Source organism: Gopherus evgoodei, chromosome 13 (genome assembly GCF_007399415.2).
Source record: "Gopherus evgoodei ecotype Sinaloan lineage chromosome 13, rGopEvg1_v1.p, whole genome shotgun sequence".
In the NCBI taxonomy this organism is placed as follows: Eukaryota; Metazoa; Chordata; order Testudines; family Testudinidae; genus Gopherus; species Gopherus evgoodei.
In genome coordinates this window covers 21,766,551-21,781,129 of record NC_044334.1, presented here as the reverse complement: position 1 = coordinate 21,781,129, position 14,579 = coordinate 21,766,551, and the positions used below count along the sequence as shown (strand labels likewise).

Below are 14,579 nucleotides of genomic sequence, written 5' to 3'. Positions count from 1 at the left end.
TGCTAAACTCTGGTGGCTGCAGCTTCTGCATCTGCTCCTGGACAGCTGCTGCTGAGAGTTCCCCAGAGAACTCCTCATCATAGTGTTCCTAACAGCTAGGGGAAGTCTCACTTCAACTCTGCTTTCCTTGCAGAGTTACCAGCAAAACATACAGTGCATTTTACGCCAAGTCGATGAAAAGGATGAGGAGCGTAATAGGGCGCTGTTGCGGTAAGCCTGCCCCATCCCATGCAACTCTAGAAAGAAGCAGCTTGCCCTAGACCTCCTTGACTGGCACATTCAGTAATCCCTGAACTTTTGACACTGAGAACTAACTCTCCCCTGCTTCACTGTTTTTCTGCATCTCAGCCGACCTAAAAGGAATGGTAACATTCTCATGGGATTCGATGCTGGCTGTGACCTTCTTGTGGATACGTAGGGTTGTGAGGCACCTCGCTGCCACCTGCTTTTAGCATGCGTAAGCCTTGCCTGTGCCTCTCAAGGGTCAGCTCCCCAGCTCCACAGGCAACATGAGCACTCCCTTCTAGGCCCCACCAGCCCCTCTGTCTCTCTACAGGCTAGCAGTGGGCACACTCCAACCCTTGAGCCCTCGAAGAGTCTCCTTGGTGTGTCCAGCCCTGGGTGCACTGGACACTCACAGTATTCACAGATTTGCTGCTTCCAACAAAACAGTAAACCTCAGTTTATTAGTTCCACCTCAGATCATCGCTCCTCCGAACACACTAGCATTTAGATATGTTTATAGTAAAATCCAGTATACGTTTATTTAACAAAACATAGAGGTTGAAATAATAGAAGTATTGAAAACATTTGGTTATGTGTGAAATAAAATCATAACATATTCTAGATCTTAGAGTTAATTAACTAGATACTCTCAAGTCTTGTAGAGTAATGCTCATCCTTGCAGTGCTTCACAGCCAGGTTGGCAGAGACCCTCCTTTCATGACACACACTGTCAACTTGCCTCCTAGGGAAGGCCCCAGTATATTCCCCCAGCCCCAAACACATACCAGTCCCATCCATTGTCTTTATTCATAAACAGAGCCCCCTCTTCCCCCCACTGTTTGTTTCATCTTGTAGATTTCCTTTCTTGTAGATTTCACAATCTCTTCTTTTGCCTGTGGTTCAGTATGCAAGTACACATAGAGTGTGAGGCATACAGTATACAAGTGACCAGACAGAGAGAGAGAGACTCATAGACTTTAGGGTCAGAAGGGACCAATATGATCATCTAGTCTGACCTCCTGCAGAAAGCAGGCCACAGAACCCTACCCATCCACTTCTATAACAAACCCCTAACCTATGTCTAAGTTATTAAAAGTCTTCAAATTGTGGTTTGAAGACCTCAAGCTGCAGAGAATCCACCAGCAAGTGACCCGTGCCCCACGCTGCAGAGGAAGGCGAAAAACCCTCCAGGGCCTCTGCCAATCTGCCCTGGAGGAAAATTCCTTCCCGACCCCAAATATGGTGATCAGCTAAACCCTGAACATGTGGGCAAGACTCACCAGCCAGCACTCAGGGAAGAATTCTCTGCAGTAACTCAGATCCCATCCCATCTAACATCCCATCACAGACCGCTGGGCATACTTACCTGCTGATGATCAAAGATCAATTGCCAAAATTAAGCTATCCCATCATACCATCCCTTCCATAAACTTATCAAGCTTAGTCTTAAAGCCAGATATGTCTTTTGCCCCCACTACTCCCCTTGGAAGGCTGTCTGCTGCTTCCTGCCTGAAAGAAACATCTCTGTATGTCACCTCTTGGTGACCTGCCTTAACTCCAAGACCTTAAGAACATAATTTTCAGTAGAGATACATAACTCCTTAACTACTATCCTTACATGCATTTTGCAACGATGACGACCAGAGCGCTATTGGCTGTCAGGAGAGACTTCACATGCCACCATTTGGTGAGCTATTGTGCATATATCCCAGCAGATCCCTCTTTGGGCATCAAGAAATCCCTGGGTGACTTTGCCCATTATGCACCAGTCCCTTAAAGCATCTTTTGTCCAGTTTCAAAGCCTTCTTCTTGTGGCAGAACTGTTGTTGTGGTGCCTGCTGGAGCCACAACTCAGAACACCAACATAGGATCAGACCCCAATAAACATATTGGCTAGTAAACTAAATCCTATCCTTGTAGTGGATGGACTCTGCTATGATCTTAAAGTGATGGTGCTCTTGGAGCAGATATAGTTTGTCTGGTTTCTTATAGGTGGCAGGCCCAGGAAGAGCCTTGGTCACCCTGCATTATCTGCAGTCACTTTAGTTTTTTGTATCAACTGGAAACTGTATTTTGCTGCTGTTTTTTTTTCATTGCCTGGCTGCACTTGCGGGCATGATGTCAGGTGCTTGGCTATGTTTAAGACACTAGAAACAAAGGTTGGTTTGTGGATACAGCAATTTTGTGGGTTCCTCTCCATGAATGGAAAGGTGCCAAAGGTTGAGCCAGCTTCCAAGAGGAGGGGAAAAGTATGTGGTGAAAATCACTGTTGATCTTTAGCTTTCTGTTTCCCACTTTGTGCTTAGACAGATGCTGAGTATCTGGAGAGAAAATACTGTTGCCCTTGTGGGTGAGGCTAAGAAAGCTGTACAGGCAGAACTGCACTACAGGAGATCAACTCTCTCAAAGGTGGGATCTGTGTAGGGGACTTGGAGGCCATTTTAGCCAAGAAGTAGAACTAGTCCACCAGGAGTCACTTCAGGGAATAGTACAGTAGTTCTTAGTCGGGGGAAGCTTACAGCTTCGCATAGGAGCCACTACAAAGAAGGCTGCAGAAGCTGGGGAACTTGCTGCTCTGAGTCCCAGCCTATCTCAGCAGGAGTCTCTGCCGGCACTGGCTGTGAGGGAGTCCACAGCTTTCCCTATTCCATTTCCTGGAAGGGAATAGCATGGCAGCTTTGGCTGTGTGGAGGAAAACCCCTTCAAGAAATGCAAAGGGGATATGGGATGAACGGCTGCTCTTAGGAACCCTGCTCTGGGGGCATATAATTTCCATTAGTGGAGGGTTTTCCCACACCTGCTGCAGTTCACTTGTGTGATGGGGTGACAGGGTTTGTTGTGCTGGTGATGGGAGGCACTTGACTTCAATTCTAACCTCCAAAGAGTACTGCAGTATTAGTTTGTATCCTGTCCCTCTGGTCTGACTCCCTAGGTGCTACTCCAGTGGAGGGACACTACCTGTCTGCGGGTGCACTGCCGTCAGCAGGAGGCAGCGGCTCTGAGGCAGGCCAGGAGGTGTTTGGATATGGGTGAGCCGCGGGGACCAGGAATGTAAAGCACTCTGCAAAGGACCTGGTCACTGTGTTAGAGCAGGGTGTGGCTTTGTTGCATGAATTTTGACACTCATTTGTCCATGTGTGGAACCGAGAAACACACATCTCTGTAAGGCAACTATGTATTTACTCTGCATAGATGAGATGAACTGACTGTGTCATGAAGACTGTGTGGTAGTGACATTGTTCTACAGGGTTTTCTGCAATGTAATGGGTGTTCATGGGTTGACTAGCTGTGTACAAATTAAGAGATCGTTCCTAGGCTAGGAGGGATGGTCTACTGGATAGGACATTGGCCCAGGATTCAAGCAGTTTGCCACAGGCTTCTTGTGTGACCTTGGGTCAGTCACTAAATCTACCCTGAGCCTCAGTTCCTCATCTCTAAAATAGGGATAACACTTCCTCCTTGCAGGGGTGTTGTCAAGATAAAATTCATTAATGGCTGTGAGAAGCTCAAAAAGTACAGTGATGAGGGCCAAACAAATACCAGGAGGTTCAGGCAAATCTTGATGAAAAGTAGGGCTGTTGATTAATTGCAGTTAACTCCCGTGATTCAAAAAAATGAATCACGATTAAAAAAAATTAATGGTGATTAATCGCACTGTTAAACAATAGAATACCCATTGAAATTTATTAACTATTTTTGGATGTTTTTCTACATTTTCAAATATATTGATTTATATTACAACACAGAATACCAAGTGTACAGTGTTCACTTTATATGATTTTATTACAAATATTTGCACTGTCAAAAATGATAAAATTAATATTTTTCAGTTCACCTCATACAAGTACCATAATGCAATCTCTTTATCATGAAAGTGCAACTTACAAATGTAGATTTTTTTTTTGTTACATATCTGCACTCAAAAACAAAACAATGGAGAACTTTAGAGCCTACAAGTCCACTCAATCCTACTTAAATTATGCTAAATATTCATATGCTCCTTCATGGTTTTGCTACCATTCCAGAGGACATGCTTCCATGCTGATGACGCTTATTAAAAAAATGTGTTAATTAAATTTTGACTGAACTCCTTGGGGGAGAATATTTTGTCTCCTGGTCTGTTGTACCTACATTCTGCCATGTGTTTCTGCCATGTATTATAGCAGCCTTGGGTGATGACCCAGCACATGTTGTTCATTTTAAGAATACTTTCACTGCAGATTTGACAAAGCACAAAGAAGGTACCAATGGGAGATATCTGAAGATAGCTACAGCACTGGACCCAAGGTTTAAGAATCTGAAGTGCTGTCCAAAATCTGAGAGGGGCGAGGTGTGGAGCATGCTTTCAGAAATCTTAAAAGAGCAACACTCTGATGCAGAAACTACAGAACCCGAACCACCAAAAAAGAAAATCAGCCTTCTGCTGGTAGCATCTGACTCATGATGATGAAAGTGAACATGCGTCAGTCTGCACTGCTTTGAATTGTTATCGAGCAGAACTCATCATCAGCATGGACGCATGTCCTCTGGAATGGTGATTGAAGATGAAGGGACATATGAATCTTTAGCGCATCTGGCACGTAAATATCTTGCAATGCCGGCTACAACAGTGCCATGAGAGAGCCTGTTCTCACTTTCAGGTGACATTGTAAATAAGAAGCAAGGGCAGCATTATCTCCTGCAAATGTAAACAAACTTGTTTGTCTGAGTGACTGGCTGAACAAGAAGTAGGACTGAGTGGACTTGTCGGCTCTAACCTTTTATGTTGTTTTATTTTTGAATGCAGTTTTTCTTTTGTACATAATTCTACATTTGTAAGTTCAACTTCCATGATAAAGAGATTGCATTATGGTACTTGTATGAGGTGAATTGAAAAACAGTTTCTTTTGTTTTTTATAGCACAAATATTTGTAATAAAAAATAGTAATATAAAGTGAGCACTGTACTATTTATATTCTGTATTGTAATTGAAATCAATATATTTGAAAATGAAGAAAACATCCAAAAATATGTAAATAAATGGTATTCTATTATTGTTTAAAGTGCGATTAAGCCCGCGACAGCCCTAATTAAAAGTAACTAGGATTAATAATGCTTTCTGTCCAAGACTCACAAAATACTTCATACATTTTTGACTTAATGTTACAGCCCCCCCCACTTACAGGTAGGAGGTGGTATTATCCCCATTTTTCAGATAAGGAAACTGGCACAGAAGTCAAGTTACTTGTCTGAGGTCACAACTAAAGTTATTGGCAGAGCCGGAAAGACACTGCAGGTCTCCTGACTCCCTATCCTGTGCCTTAACAACAAGACCACCTTCTTTCCGGGTGAAATACTATCGTAGGCACTGAGAAATATTGTCAAACAAACCTGGAGATTAAAAAGCTGGTTTCTTGGGTGCTCCTGACTGAGATAGAAATGGGCATCTTGCTGGTTCCTTGATTCATGGGTTCTTCTTGTAACAGTGCATTTAAGGGCCACGTTTCTTCACTGGAAGGAATTCACCACGAGGTCCTTGGTGCTGAGAGTCCAGCTAGACACTGCAGCTCAGCACCACCAGAGGCAACTGCTGCAAGAGTGCCTGGCAAAGTGGAAGCAGTATCATCTGCAGTGCATAGGAAAGATGGTGAGAAGGAGCAGGGATAGTGAGAGGTGAAAGCTCCAGTCTGATGGAGAAAGCTCTCTCCACAGCAGATGTCCCCTTCGAGGGGCACTTTTGCAGGCAGATTTCATTTCCACAGTCTAAGCTGGAGAGCAGTGGGAGCCTTGTGCAACATGGAGGAATTGGCATCTCTGTGCATCACCTGTCACAGCATAAAGCCCTTGGGAGAAGGGAGTGGAGAGCATTCTCATTTGGGAGGGGAGATTGGGAAGGGCTGGGATTGCCCTGTGTGGGCTGTTGGTGAGGGAAATCCATGCTGGGCTCAGGGATATTTGCCAAAGGATGGATTGTCGAGCGCTGTCATACTGATGTTCTCTGGCTGTCATTAATGCTAATGGAAGGTTACTATAGTTGGGTCCCTGTTCTGCTTTCCTGCCAGCTGGCCCAGATAAGTGGTGTGTGTCTGTCAGTATGACTTACTGTGCTGATTCCATGACAGCTCCTGCAGAGACGGGGAGACCAGCTGATGACTCAGAGACTCTGCTCTACCTGCTTTTCCTGCTGGAAGAGACAAGTGAGAAACTATCCCACAGAGACAGGCACTGAGCCTCCTGCTCGTCCTGTCCAACTTTCTCCTTCAGACTCCATCTGCGGCACTGAAATACAGTGATATGGGGGGAGTGTAAGGAAGCTTGTGTCCAAATATCATCTAGGCTGGTGGCTCCATTAGCATGAGGTACACCCATCCCTGTGGCCTTAGGGTAACCCTCTCAGCCTAAAGACAAGGGATGGAGTTCACTGAAATCCCCATCACCCACTTGCACTGGGTGTCGGTGTCAGGCTGCAGTGTGCAAGGGTTGGCAGTGTTTAAAGAAAAAACCACCCCCAATGAATGATATTCAGCAGCTCTTTCTTGTGGCCAGTGGAAATGTCCCGTGGGTGATGAGAGGCAGCCCTGCAGGCTAAAGAGTTAATCCTTTTGCTTTCAAAACTGAAAAGTTAATGCCCTTCAGGCGCTCCATAGGTGGGGCCTTTCCCTGAGCTTATATGCAGTGTGAGTGACCCTTACGAAGGAGTTGAAGGCACAGGGAGCTGATGCATTCTCCCTCTGCAATCTCCATCGCCTCTGTAAATTACATCTCTTCATCTTCTGCTGGGATCTCTGTGGTATAGCACATACATGCCTAACTGCTGAACCAGGTGCTGTGTGATTTGTTTTGTTAACAGCTGGCGCAGAAGCAATGGGAACGGCAGGAGACAGTGCGGGCACTGTGGCATTGGTCACTCTCACTGCAGGGGAAGGTAAGGTGTGCACTTTGGGGTCTGCACTGTGTATGCATGTAGGGTCAGCTCCCCGGGCAGATGGGCCAGGGAGCACCTTCTCCTCTGTTTCATCTTCAGAGCTCCCTGTGCTGCTCTGAGGTGCTGGGTATCTTTGGTCCCTGATGCTCCTCTGATAAAAACCATTGGCCTGGGACTTCTCTGTCTAACTCCAGCTGATTTCCACACACTGTCCCCCATCCCTTTAGGACAGAAACTAGCCATGATACATCTCTGGATGTTACTGTCCTGTGGAGGGACTTATGGTCTGCTGGGGAGTTTTTGGTGCCTAGGTCTCTCTCCTCTGAGAGGCAGTAACTCTTGTAGCAATACTCCTGCAGCTTGCTGCTCCTTCTTTTTTACTGCAGGTGTTTGATGCCTGGCTGGGGTTTGCCCTGGAGCGGCAGCGGAAGAAGGGCCGCATTGAAAAAGCTGTAGCGGTTTACCGTGCTGCCCTGTTGAAGGAGGGTGTGACCCAGATCCTGACATATATGGCTGGCATGAAACAGTTACGGGGGCAGCTTCAAGCCCAGCACCAGCTGAAGGTAAACAAGACTCACATCATTGCTCTGTCTTGGGCACTACACCTGCCCTGAAGTGAAGTGGGATTTCAGGTTTTATGTTCATTGCTTCTTTGATATAGAGGTACCATTCTGTCCTCATCTCCTAGCAGACCTCATTGTCCCTTTGCTCAGCGGGGTCTGTAACACTTCAGACAGGTGCTGCTAGGTAGGAGATTGAAGTCCAGGACCTCCATGGTAGCATTTTCTTAAATGCTTCCAGTTCCACACGCAGGGTCCCTTAGAGAGGCAGAACTGCTGGGTCTCAGTGCGTGGATGAGACAATGGTGCAGGGAGGAGGGATTTAGCTTTACTAGGAACTGAGGAAACTTTTGGGAAAGGAGGGGGTATACAGAAAGGATGGGCTCCACCTACACCAAAATGGAACCAGATTGCTGGTCCTTAAAATTGAAAAGGTTGTAGAGCAGTTTTTAAACTAAGGGCTGAGGGAAAGCTGGCAGGTGTGTAGGAGCATGTGGTTCAGACAGAGACATTTCTTGGGGGAGGATCTATTAATGGAGATTCTCTATGTCCTATAAGGAGGAGAGGATTGAAGATGATAAAATACGGGTAGGATCTGATGAGAAACAGTCAAATGAAAAAGAGTTCCATTCAATTACAGCTAAAAAGTGACTAGTTATTAAAGTACTTGTACACAAATGCTAGAAGTCTAAATAATAAGATGGGTGAACTAGAGTGCCTCATATTAAATGAGGATATTGATATAATAGGCATCACAGAAACTTGGTGGAATGAGGATAATCAGTGGGACACAGTAATACCAGGGTACAAAACAGGTCGTGTTGGTAGGGGAGTAGAACTATATGTGAAAGAAAGCGTAGAATCAAATGAAGTAAAAATCTTAAATGAACCAAACTATACCATAGAATCTCTATGGGTAGTAATTCCGTGCTCTAATAAGAATATAGCAGTAGGGCTATATTACCGACCATCCAACCGGGATGGTGATAGTGACTGTGAAATGCTCAGGGAGATTAGAGAGGCTATTAAAAACAAAAAAAATCAATAATGAGGATTTCAGTTATCCCCATATTGATTGGGTACATGTCACCTCAGGACGGGATGCAGAGATCAAAGTTTCTTGACACCTTAAATGACTACTTTGTGGAGCAGCTAGTCTGGGAACCCACAGGGAGAGAGACTATTCTTAATGTAGTCCTAAGTGGAGCACAGGAGCTGGTCCAAGAGGTGAATATAGCTGGACCACTTGCTAATAGCAACTATAATATAATTATATTTATCATCCCTGTGTTGGGGAAAACACCACAGCGGCCCAACACTGTAGCGTTTAATTTCAGAAAGGGAGACTATACAAAAATGAGAAAATTAGTTAAGCAGAAATTAAAAGATAAAACACCAAAAGTGAAATCCCTGCAAGTTGCATGGAAACTTTTTAAAGACACCATAATAAAGGCTCAACTTAAATGCATACCCCAAATTAAAAAACATAGTAAGAGAACCAAAACAGGGCCACTTTGGCTAACCAACAAAGTAAAAGAAGCAGTGAGAGGAGCATAAACTCTGGCAAACGAAGTGTAAAAATATAATTAGGAAGGTCAAAAAAGAATGTGAAAAACAGCTAGCCAAAGACTCAAAAAATAATAGCAATTTTTTTTAAAGTACTTCAGAAGGTAGGAAGTCTGCTAAACAACCAGTGGGGCTACTGAATGATCGAGATGTTAAAGGAGCACTCAAGGATGAAAAGGCCATTGCAGAGAAACTAAATGAATTATTTGCATCTGTCTTCATGGCTGAGGATGTGAGGGAGATTCCCAGACCTGAGCCATTCTTTTTAGGTGACAAATCATAGAATATCAGGTTTGGAAGGGACTTCAGAAGGTCATCTAGTCCAAATCCCTGCTCAAAGCAGGACCAATCCCCAGACAGATTTTTACCCCAGTTCCCTAAATGGCCCCCTCAAGGATTGAACTCACAACCCTGGGTTTAGCAGGCCAATGCTCAAACCACTGAGCTATCCCTCCCCCCATTCCTGAGGAACTGTCCCAGATTGAGGTATCATTAGAGAAGGTTTTGGAACATATTGATAAACTAAACAGTAATAAGTCACTAGGACCAGATGGTATTCACCCAAGACTTCTGAAGGAACTCAAATGTGAAATTGCAGAACTACTAACTGTAGCTTGTAACCTATCATTTACATCAGCTTCTGTACTAAATGACTAAAGGATAGCTAATGTGATGCCAATTTTTAAAAAGGACCCCAGAGGTGATCCTGGCAGTTATAGGATGGTAAGCCTGATTTCAATACTGGGCAAACTGGTTGAAACTATAGTAAATCACAAAATTGTCAGACACATAGATGAACATAATTTGTTGGGAAATAGTCAACATGGTTTTTGTAAAGGAAAATCATGCCTCACCAATCTACTAAAATTCTTTGAGGGGCTCAACAAGCATGTGGACAAAGGGGATCCAGTGGATATAGTATACTTAGATTTTCAGAAAGCCTTTGACAAGGTCCCTCACCAAAGGCTCTTAAGCAAAATAAGCTGTCATGGGATAAGAGGGAAAGTCCTCTCATGGACTGGGAACTGGTTAAAAGATAGGAAACAAAGAGTAGGAATAAATGGTCAGTTTTCAGAATAGAGAGAGGTAAATAGTGGTGTCCCCCAGGGGTCTGTTCTGGAATCAGTCCTATTCAACATATTCATAAATGATCTGGAAAAAGGGCAAACAGTAAGGTGGCAAAATTTGCAGATGATACAAAACTACTCAAGATAGTTAAGTCCCAGGCAGACTGCAAAGAGCTACAAAAGGATCTCACAAAACTGGGTGAATGGGCAACAAAATGGCAGATGAAAGTCAATGCTGATAAATGCAAAGTAGTACACACTGGATAACGTAATCCCAACTATACATATAAAATACATATAAATTAGCTGTTACCACTCAAGAAAGAGATCTTGGAGTCATTGTGGATCATTCTCTGAAAACATCCACTCCGTGTGCAGCAGAAATCAAAAAAGCTAACAGAATGTTGAGCATCATTAAGAAAGGGATAGAGAATAAGACAGAAAATATCATATTGCTTCTATATAAATCCATGGTATGCCCACATCTTGAATACTGTGGGCAGAGGTGGTTGCCCCATCTCAAAAAAGAGGTATTGGAATCGCAAAAGATTTAGAAAAGGGGCAACAAAAATTATTAAGGGTATGGAACGGCTTCCGTATGAAGAGAGATTAATAAAACTGGGACTTTTCAGCTTGGAAAAGAGACAGCTAAGGAGGGATATGATAGATAAAATCATAACTGGTGTGGAGAAAGTAAATAAGGAAGTACTAGCTACATAGGGAACAAATATTAAATAATGAGCTCTTCGGTATAGCAAAGACAGATATAGCACGATCCAAGTCTGGAAGTAGGACCTAGACAAATTCAGACTGGAAATAAGGTGTAAATTTTTGACAGTGAGGATAATCAACCCTTAGAATAATTTACCAAGGATCATGATGAATTCTCCATCACTGACAATTTTGAAATCAAGATTAGGTGGTGGTGTGATTTTTTGTTTTGTTTTTCCTGTGGGGGAACCACCACTCTAGAAATTATTTTGAGGAAGTTCTATGGCCTGTGTTATACAGGATGTCAGACTAGATGATCACAGTGGTCCCTTCTGACCTTGGAATCTATGAATCTATTTACTCCTTCTCATAACGCAAGAACTAAGGGTCACCAAATGAAATTAACAAGCAAACAAACAAACAAACAAAAGGTTGTATTTTTTTCACACAACATGCCGTCAGCCTGTGGCACTCCTTGCCAGAGGATGTGAAGGCCAAGAACTAGATAAGTTCATGGAGGGTAGGTCCATCAATGGCTATTAGTCAGGATGGGTAGGGATGGTGTCCTTAGCCTCTGTTTGCCAGAAGCTGGGACTGGGCAACGGAATGGATCATTTGATGATTATCTGTTCTGTTCATTCCCTCTGGGACACCTGGCATTAGCCACTGTCAGAAGACAGGATACTAGGCTAGATGGACCTTTGGTCTCACCCAGTATGGCCAGACGGTCTCCTCGTGATCATCTAGTCCAGGGGTGGCCAAACCTTGGCTCGCGAGCCACATGTGGCTCTTTTACAGTTAAAGTGTGGCTCGTGGAGGCCCCCCCAATTCTCCACCTGTCAGACTTTGGGGGGAAGCCCAGGATCTCTGCCTTGCAGCGGGGTGGTGGGGTATGGGCTTCTGCCCAGTGGGAAGAGGGGTTTAGGGGCTTCAGCCCTGCAGGACACACCTGCTTGGGCTTGGGACTTCAGCAGGATTGGGGCAGAAGCCCCAAACCCTGGCAGGTGCCTCCCATGGGACAGAATCTCTGAGCCCCAGCAGATGCACGTCAGCTCCCGAACTTCTGTCGTATGTGACACGGAGGGTCAGTAAGCTTGGCCATCTCTGATCTAGTCTGACCTCTTCCACATTGCAGGCCACAGACCCTCACCCGCCCACTCTGGTATTAGTTCCATAACTTCTGGCTGAGTTATGCGAGGCCTCAAATCATGATTTAAAGAATTCAAGTTACAGAGAATCCACCATGGGCACTAGTTTAAAGCTGCAAGTGACCCATGTCCCATGCTACAGAGTCTCTGCCAATCTGACCTGGGGGAAAATTCCTTCCTGACCCTAAATGTGGCGATCAGTTAGACCTAGAGCTTATGGGCAAACCTAGAAGCCAAACACCATCCTGTTATCCATTGCTACTTCCCAAGGACATCCCTTCCTTGGAGAAGCCTCCTTCCTGGGTGGCATGCTGCTGCTTCCCCCTATTCTAATCCATCTAATGACCTGATTCTCTTTCTGCTTGGCAGGCAGCCTACAGCCTTCACCAGACAGTGTATCGTTGTGCCATGCTGTGGAAACGAAAGGCTCTCTGCAGGAACCTGGACAAGCCTCACTCTTCTTTGCCTTCTCTGAAGAAGAGGGTGACATTTAAGATGCCCATGCCTGATGCCAACCCTGGGGCAGGAGGAGACGCAGCAAAGGTAGTGACTCCATGCTCTATGCTGCAGCCCATGAAGAGCGACAATTTGCCATTCCTTCTTGCTGCTGAGGATTTGGTTCTTAGTGAGCTGTGAGTATCAAGTTTCAGCATATCCTGTATTACGCTTGCATTGCATTTCTAAGTTCATTTCTTAAATCCCACAGTGGCTGCTGTGAATTTCCACACAACTTCCCCTCCCTCCTGGCTGCACGATATGTCTGTTAATCCTGAGTTATAATAGAACTGCTGCATAATGTATACAGCTGCCCATGAATAATGGAAGGACTCGTGACTCTTCTTTGGCAGCCCATTACTAGCCCAGCTTAATGACTTCCCAATGGAACTTCCTCACTGTATGGCAATGGATTACTGGGGTCCTGGTGATCTCTAAGTGGGAGCTCTCACAGGAATACCTGCAAAGTGGTGCAGGGATAGAAATATTACCACAGCAAGGTCCCAGAGCTGCTGCTAAGTCTCACTGTGCTAGGTGTTAGCTGTGCTGAAATTGGTCAGTCCACTCCCTGGCTTTATGGGAAAGGGGAACTATGTGCTTTCTGAAAGCTGTTCCCTAAAAATCTCTTGCCAACCTTGCTGGTGATCTCATGCTGAGAGTGCATTTTGTCTGGGCAGGAGGATGACTGAGGAGGGGGGATTTTGTAAAGCTGCCTCAGTCAAGGACTGGAGTCCCAGGGATCTTAGCAGTTGCCTAAGTTTTTGTTCTTTTCCCCAGAAACGCAGTCCGCCAGGCAAGACTACAGCCCCGTAGACCTGACTTCCTGCTGCAGTCTCTGGAGAGAGAGGGCTTGTTGGGGATACCTTTCAATGAGTAAGAACACTCACTCTTTAAAAGTAGGGGAAGAGAATCGAATTGGAGTGGTGATTGCAATGACCCTCTTTCTGTGCTCCTGCCATGCTAGCTGAATGTACCACCTTGTGAGCTGTGAAATGTATTAAGTTGTGTTGAGATCTTACTCTGCATAGACGTCTCTTCTGTGCAATATGAAGAGCAGCACAGTGACATTGAAAGCTTAAGCTTGCTTACACAATGGAACAGAATAATGGAGCAGTCAGAGGGGTTAACCTACCATGTGCTAAGAGCTTAGTTTCACCAGTACGTAAATTTGAGGGAAAGACTGAATTCATCTAAAACACAGTGTGCCCCCAAAAAGAGGCGCAAGTTCTACTCTGCAAAGAGTGCACAAAAAGGCTTTGGAGCTGTCTGTGTTTGGAGCCTCAATGAATTCCAGAATTTGTGGGCTCAATTTACAAGCAAATATTGTTTTTTCTAACTGCCTGCCCTGCAGCTTAACTTGGAATCTGAGTGTCACACTGACTGCTTGCTGGCTAATGGATCCTAAACCCTGCCCTCTTTTGTCCCGAGACACCAGACAATACGAATGGAACTGCCAGTGGAACCTCATCAACAATTTTGTTAATGAGGTGTGAGCTAGAATAGACCCCTGCTCCCCCCCGTCTTGGCTGAATTTGCTCTGCAGGGCTAAGAGGAGTAAGAATTATTTGCTAGTCAATTAACAAACCACAAGGTGCAGAGCTGCTGAGCAAGGAGTTACAATTTTTGCAGTCACTCTTCTGCATGTGATTTACAGTGCTGAGGATGCTCAAGGAGCCATCTGTTATGCTGTCAGTTCCAACTCTAGCTCTGATATCACTTCTCTCAGAAATTAATGGGTTGAAGCTGCACCTGCTGTAGAAACAAAAGTTTTTCAACAGGAAAACCTTATTGAAAGTATTTAGTAGGCTCTTTTCCATGCTCTCTTTAGAAACCCCACTTCTATAGCTGATGGTACAGCTTCAGAGAGAAGGAAGATACTGCAGTTCAGAGAAGTCTCTCTCTC

The 14,579-nt window shown here is 44.7% G+C and overlaps 1 protein-coding gene across 12 annotated transcripts in view; it reads left to right on the top strand.

Annotated features, from left to right (window-relative positions):
- The window catches only part of SFI1 (SFI1 centrin binding protein), a 78,697-nt gene that overhangs the window by 30,624 nt on the left and 33,494 nt on the right, over positions 1-14,579 (top strand). For 11 of the 12 annotated variants that reach the window (XR_004003018.1, XR_004003017.1, XR_004003016.1 and 8 more), the window contains 9 exons: positions 134-210; positions 2,532-2,634; positions 3,158-3,254; positions 5,691-5,851; positions 6,327-6,401; positions 7,055-7,129; positions 7,516-7,692; positions 12,551-12,813; positions 13,454-13,549. Coding sequence is in view for 9 of the 12 variants with exons in the window: in XM_030583313.1 (XP_030439173.1) it covers positions 134-210; positions 2,532-2,634; positions 3,158-3,254; positions 5,691-5,851; positions 6,327-6,401; positions 7,055-7,129; positions 7,516-7,692; positions 12,551-12,813; positions 13,454-13,549 (1,124 nt within the window). In the remaining 3 variants the exon portion in view is untranslated. The remainder of the gene's footprint in view (positions 1-133; positions 211-2,531; positions 2,635-3,157; positions 3,255-5,690; positions 5,852-6,326; positions 6,402-7,054; positions 7,130-7,515; positions 7,693-12,550; positions 12,814-13,453; positions 13,550-14,579) is intronic. The other variant, XM_030583315.1, reaches the window with a different exon arrangement.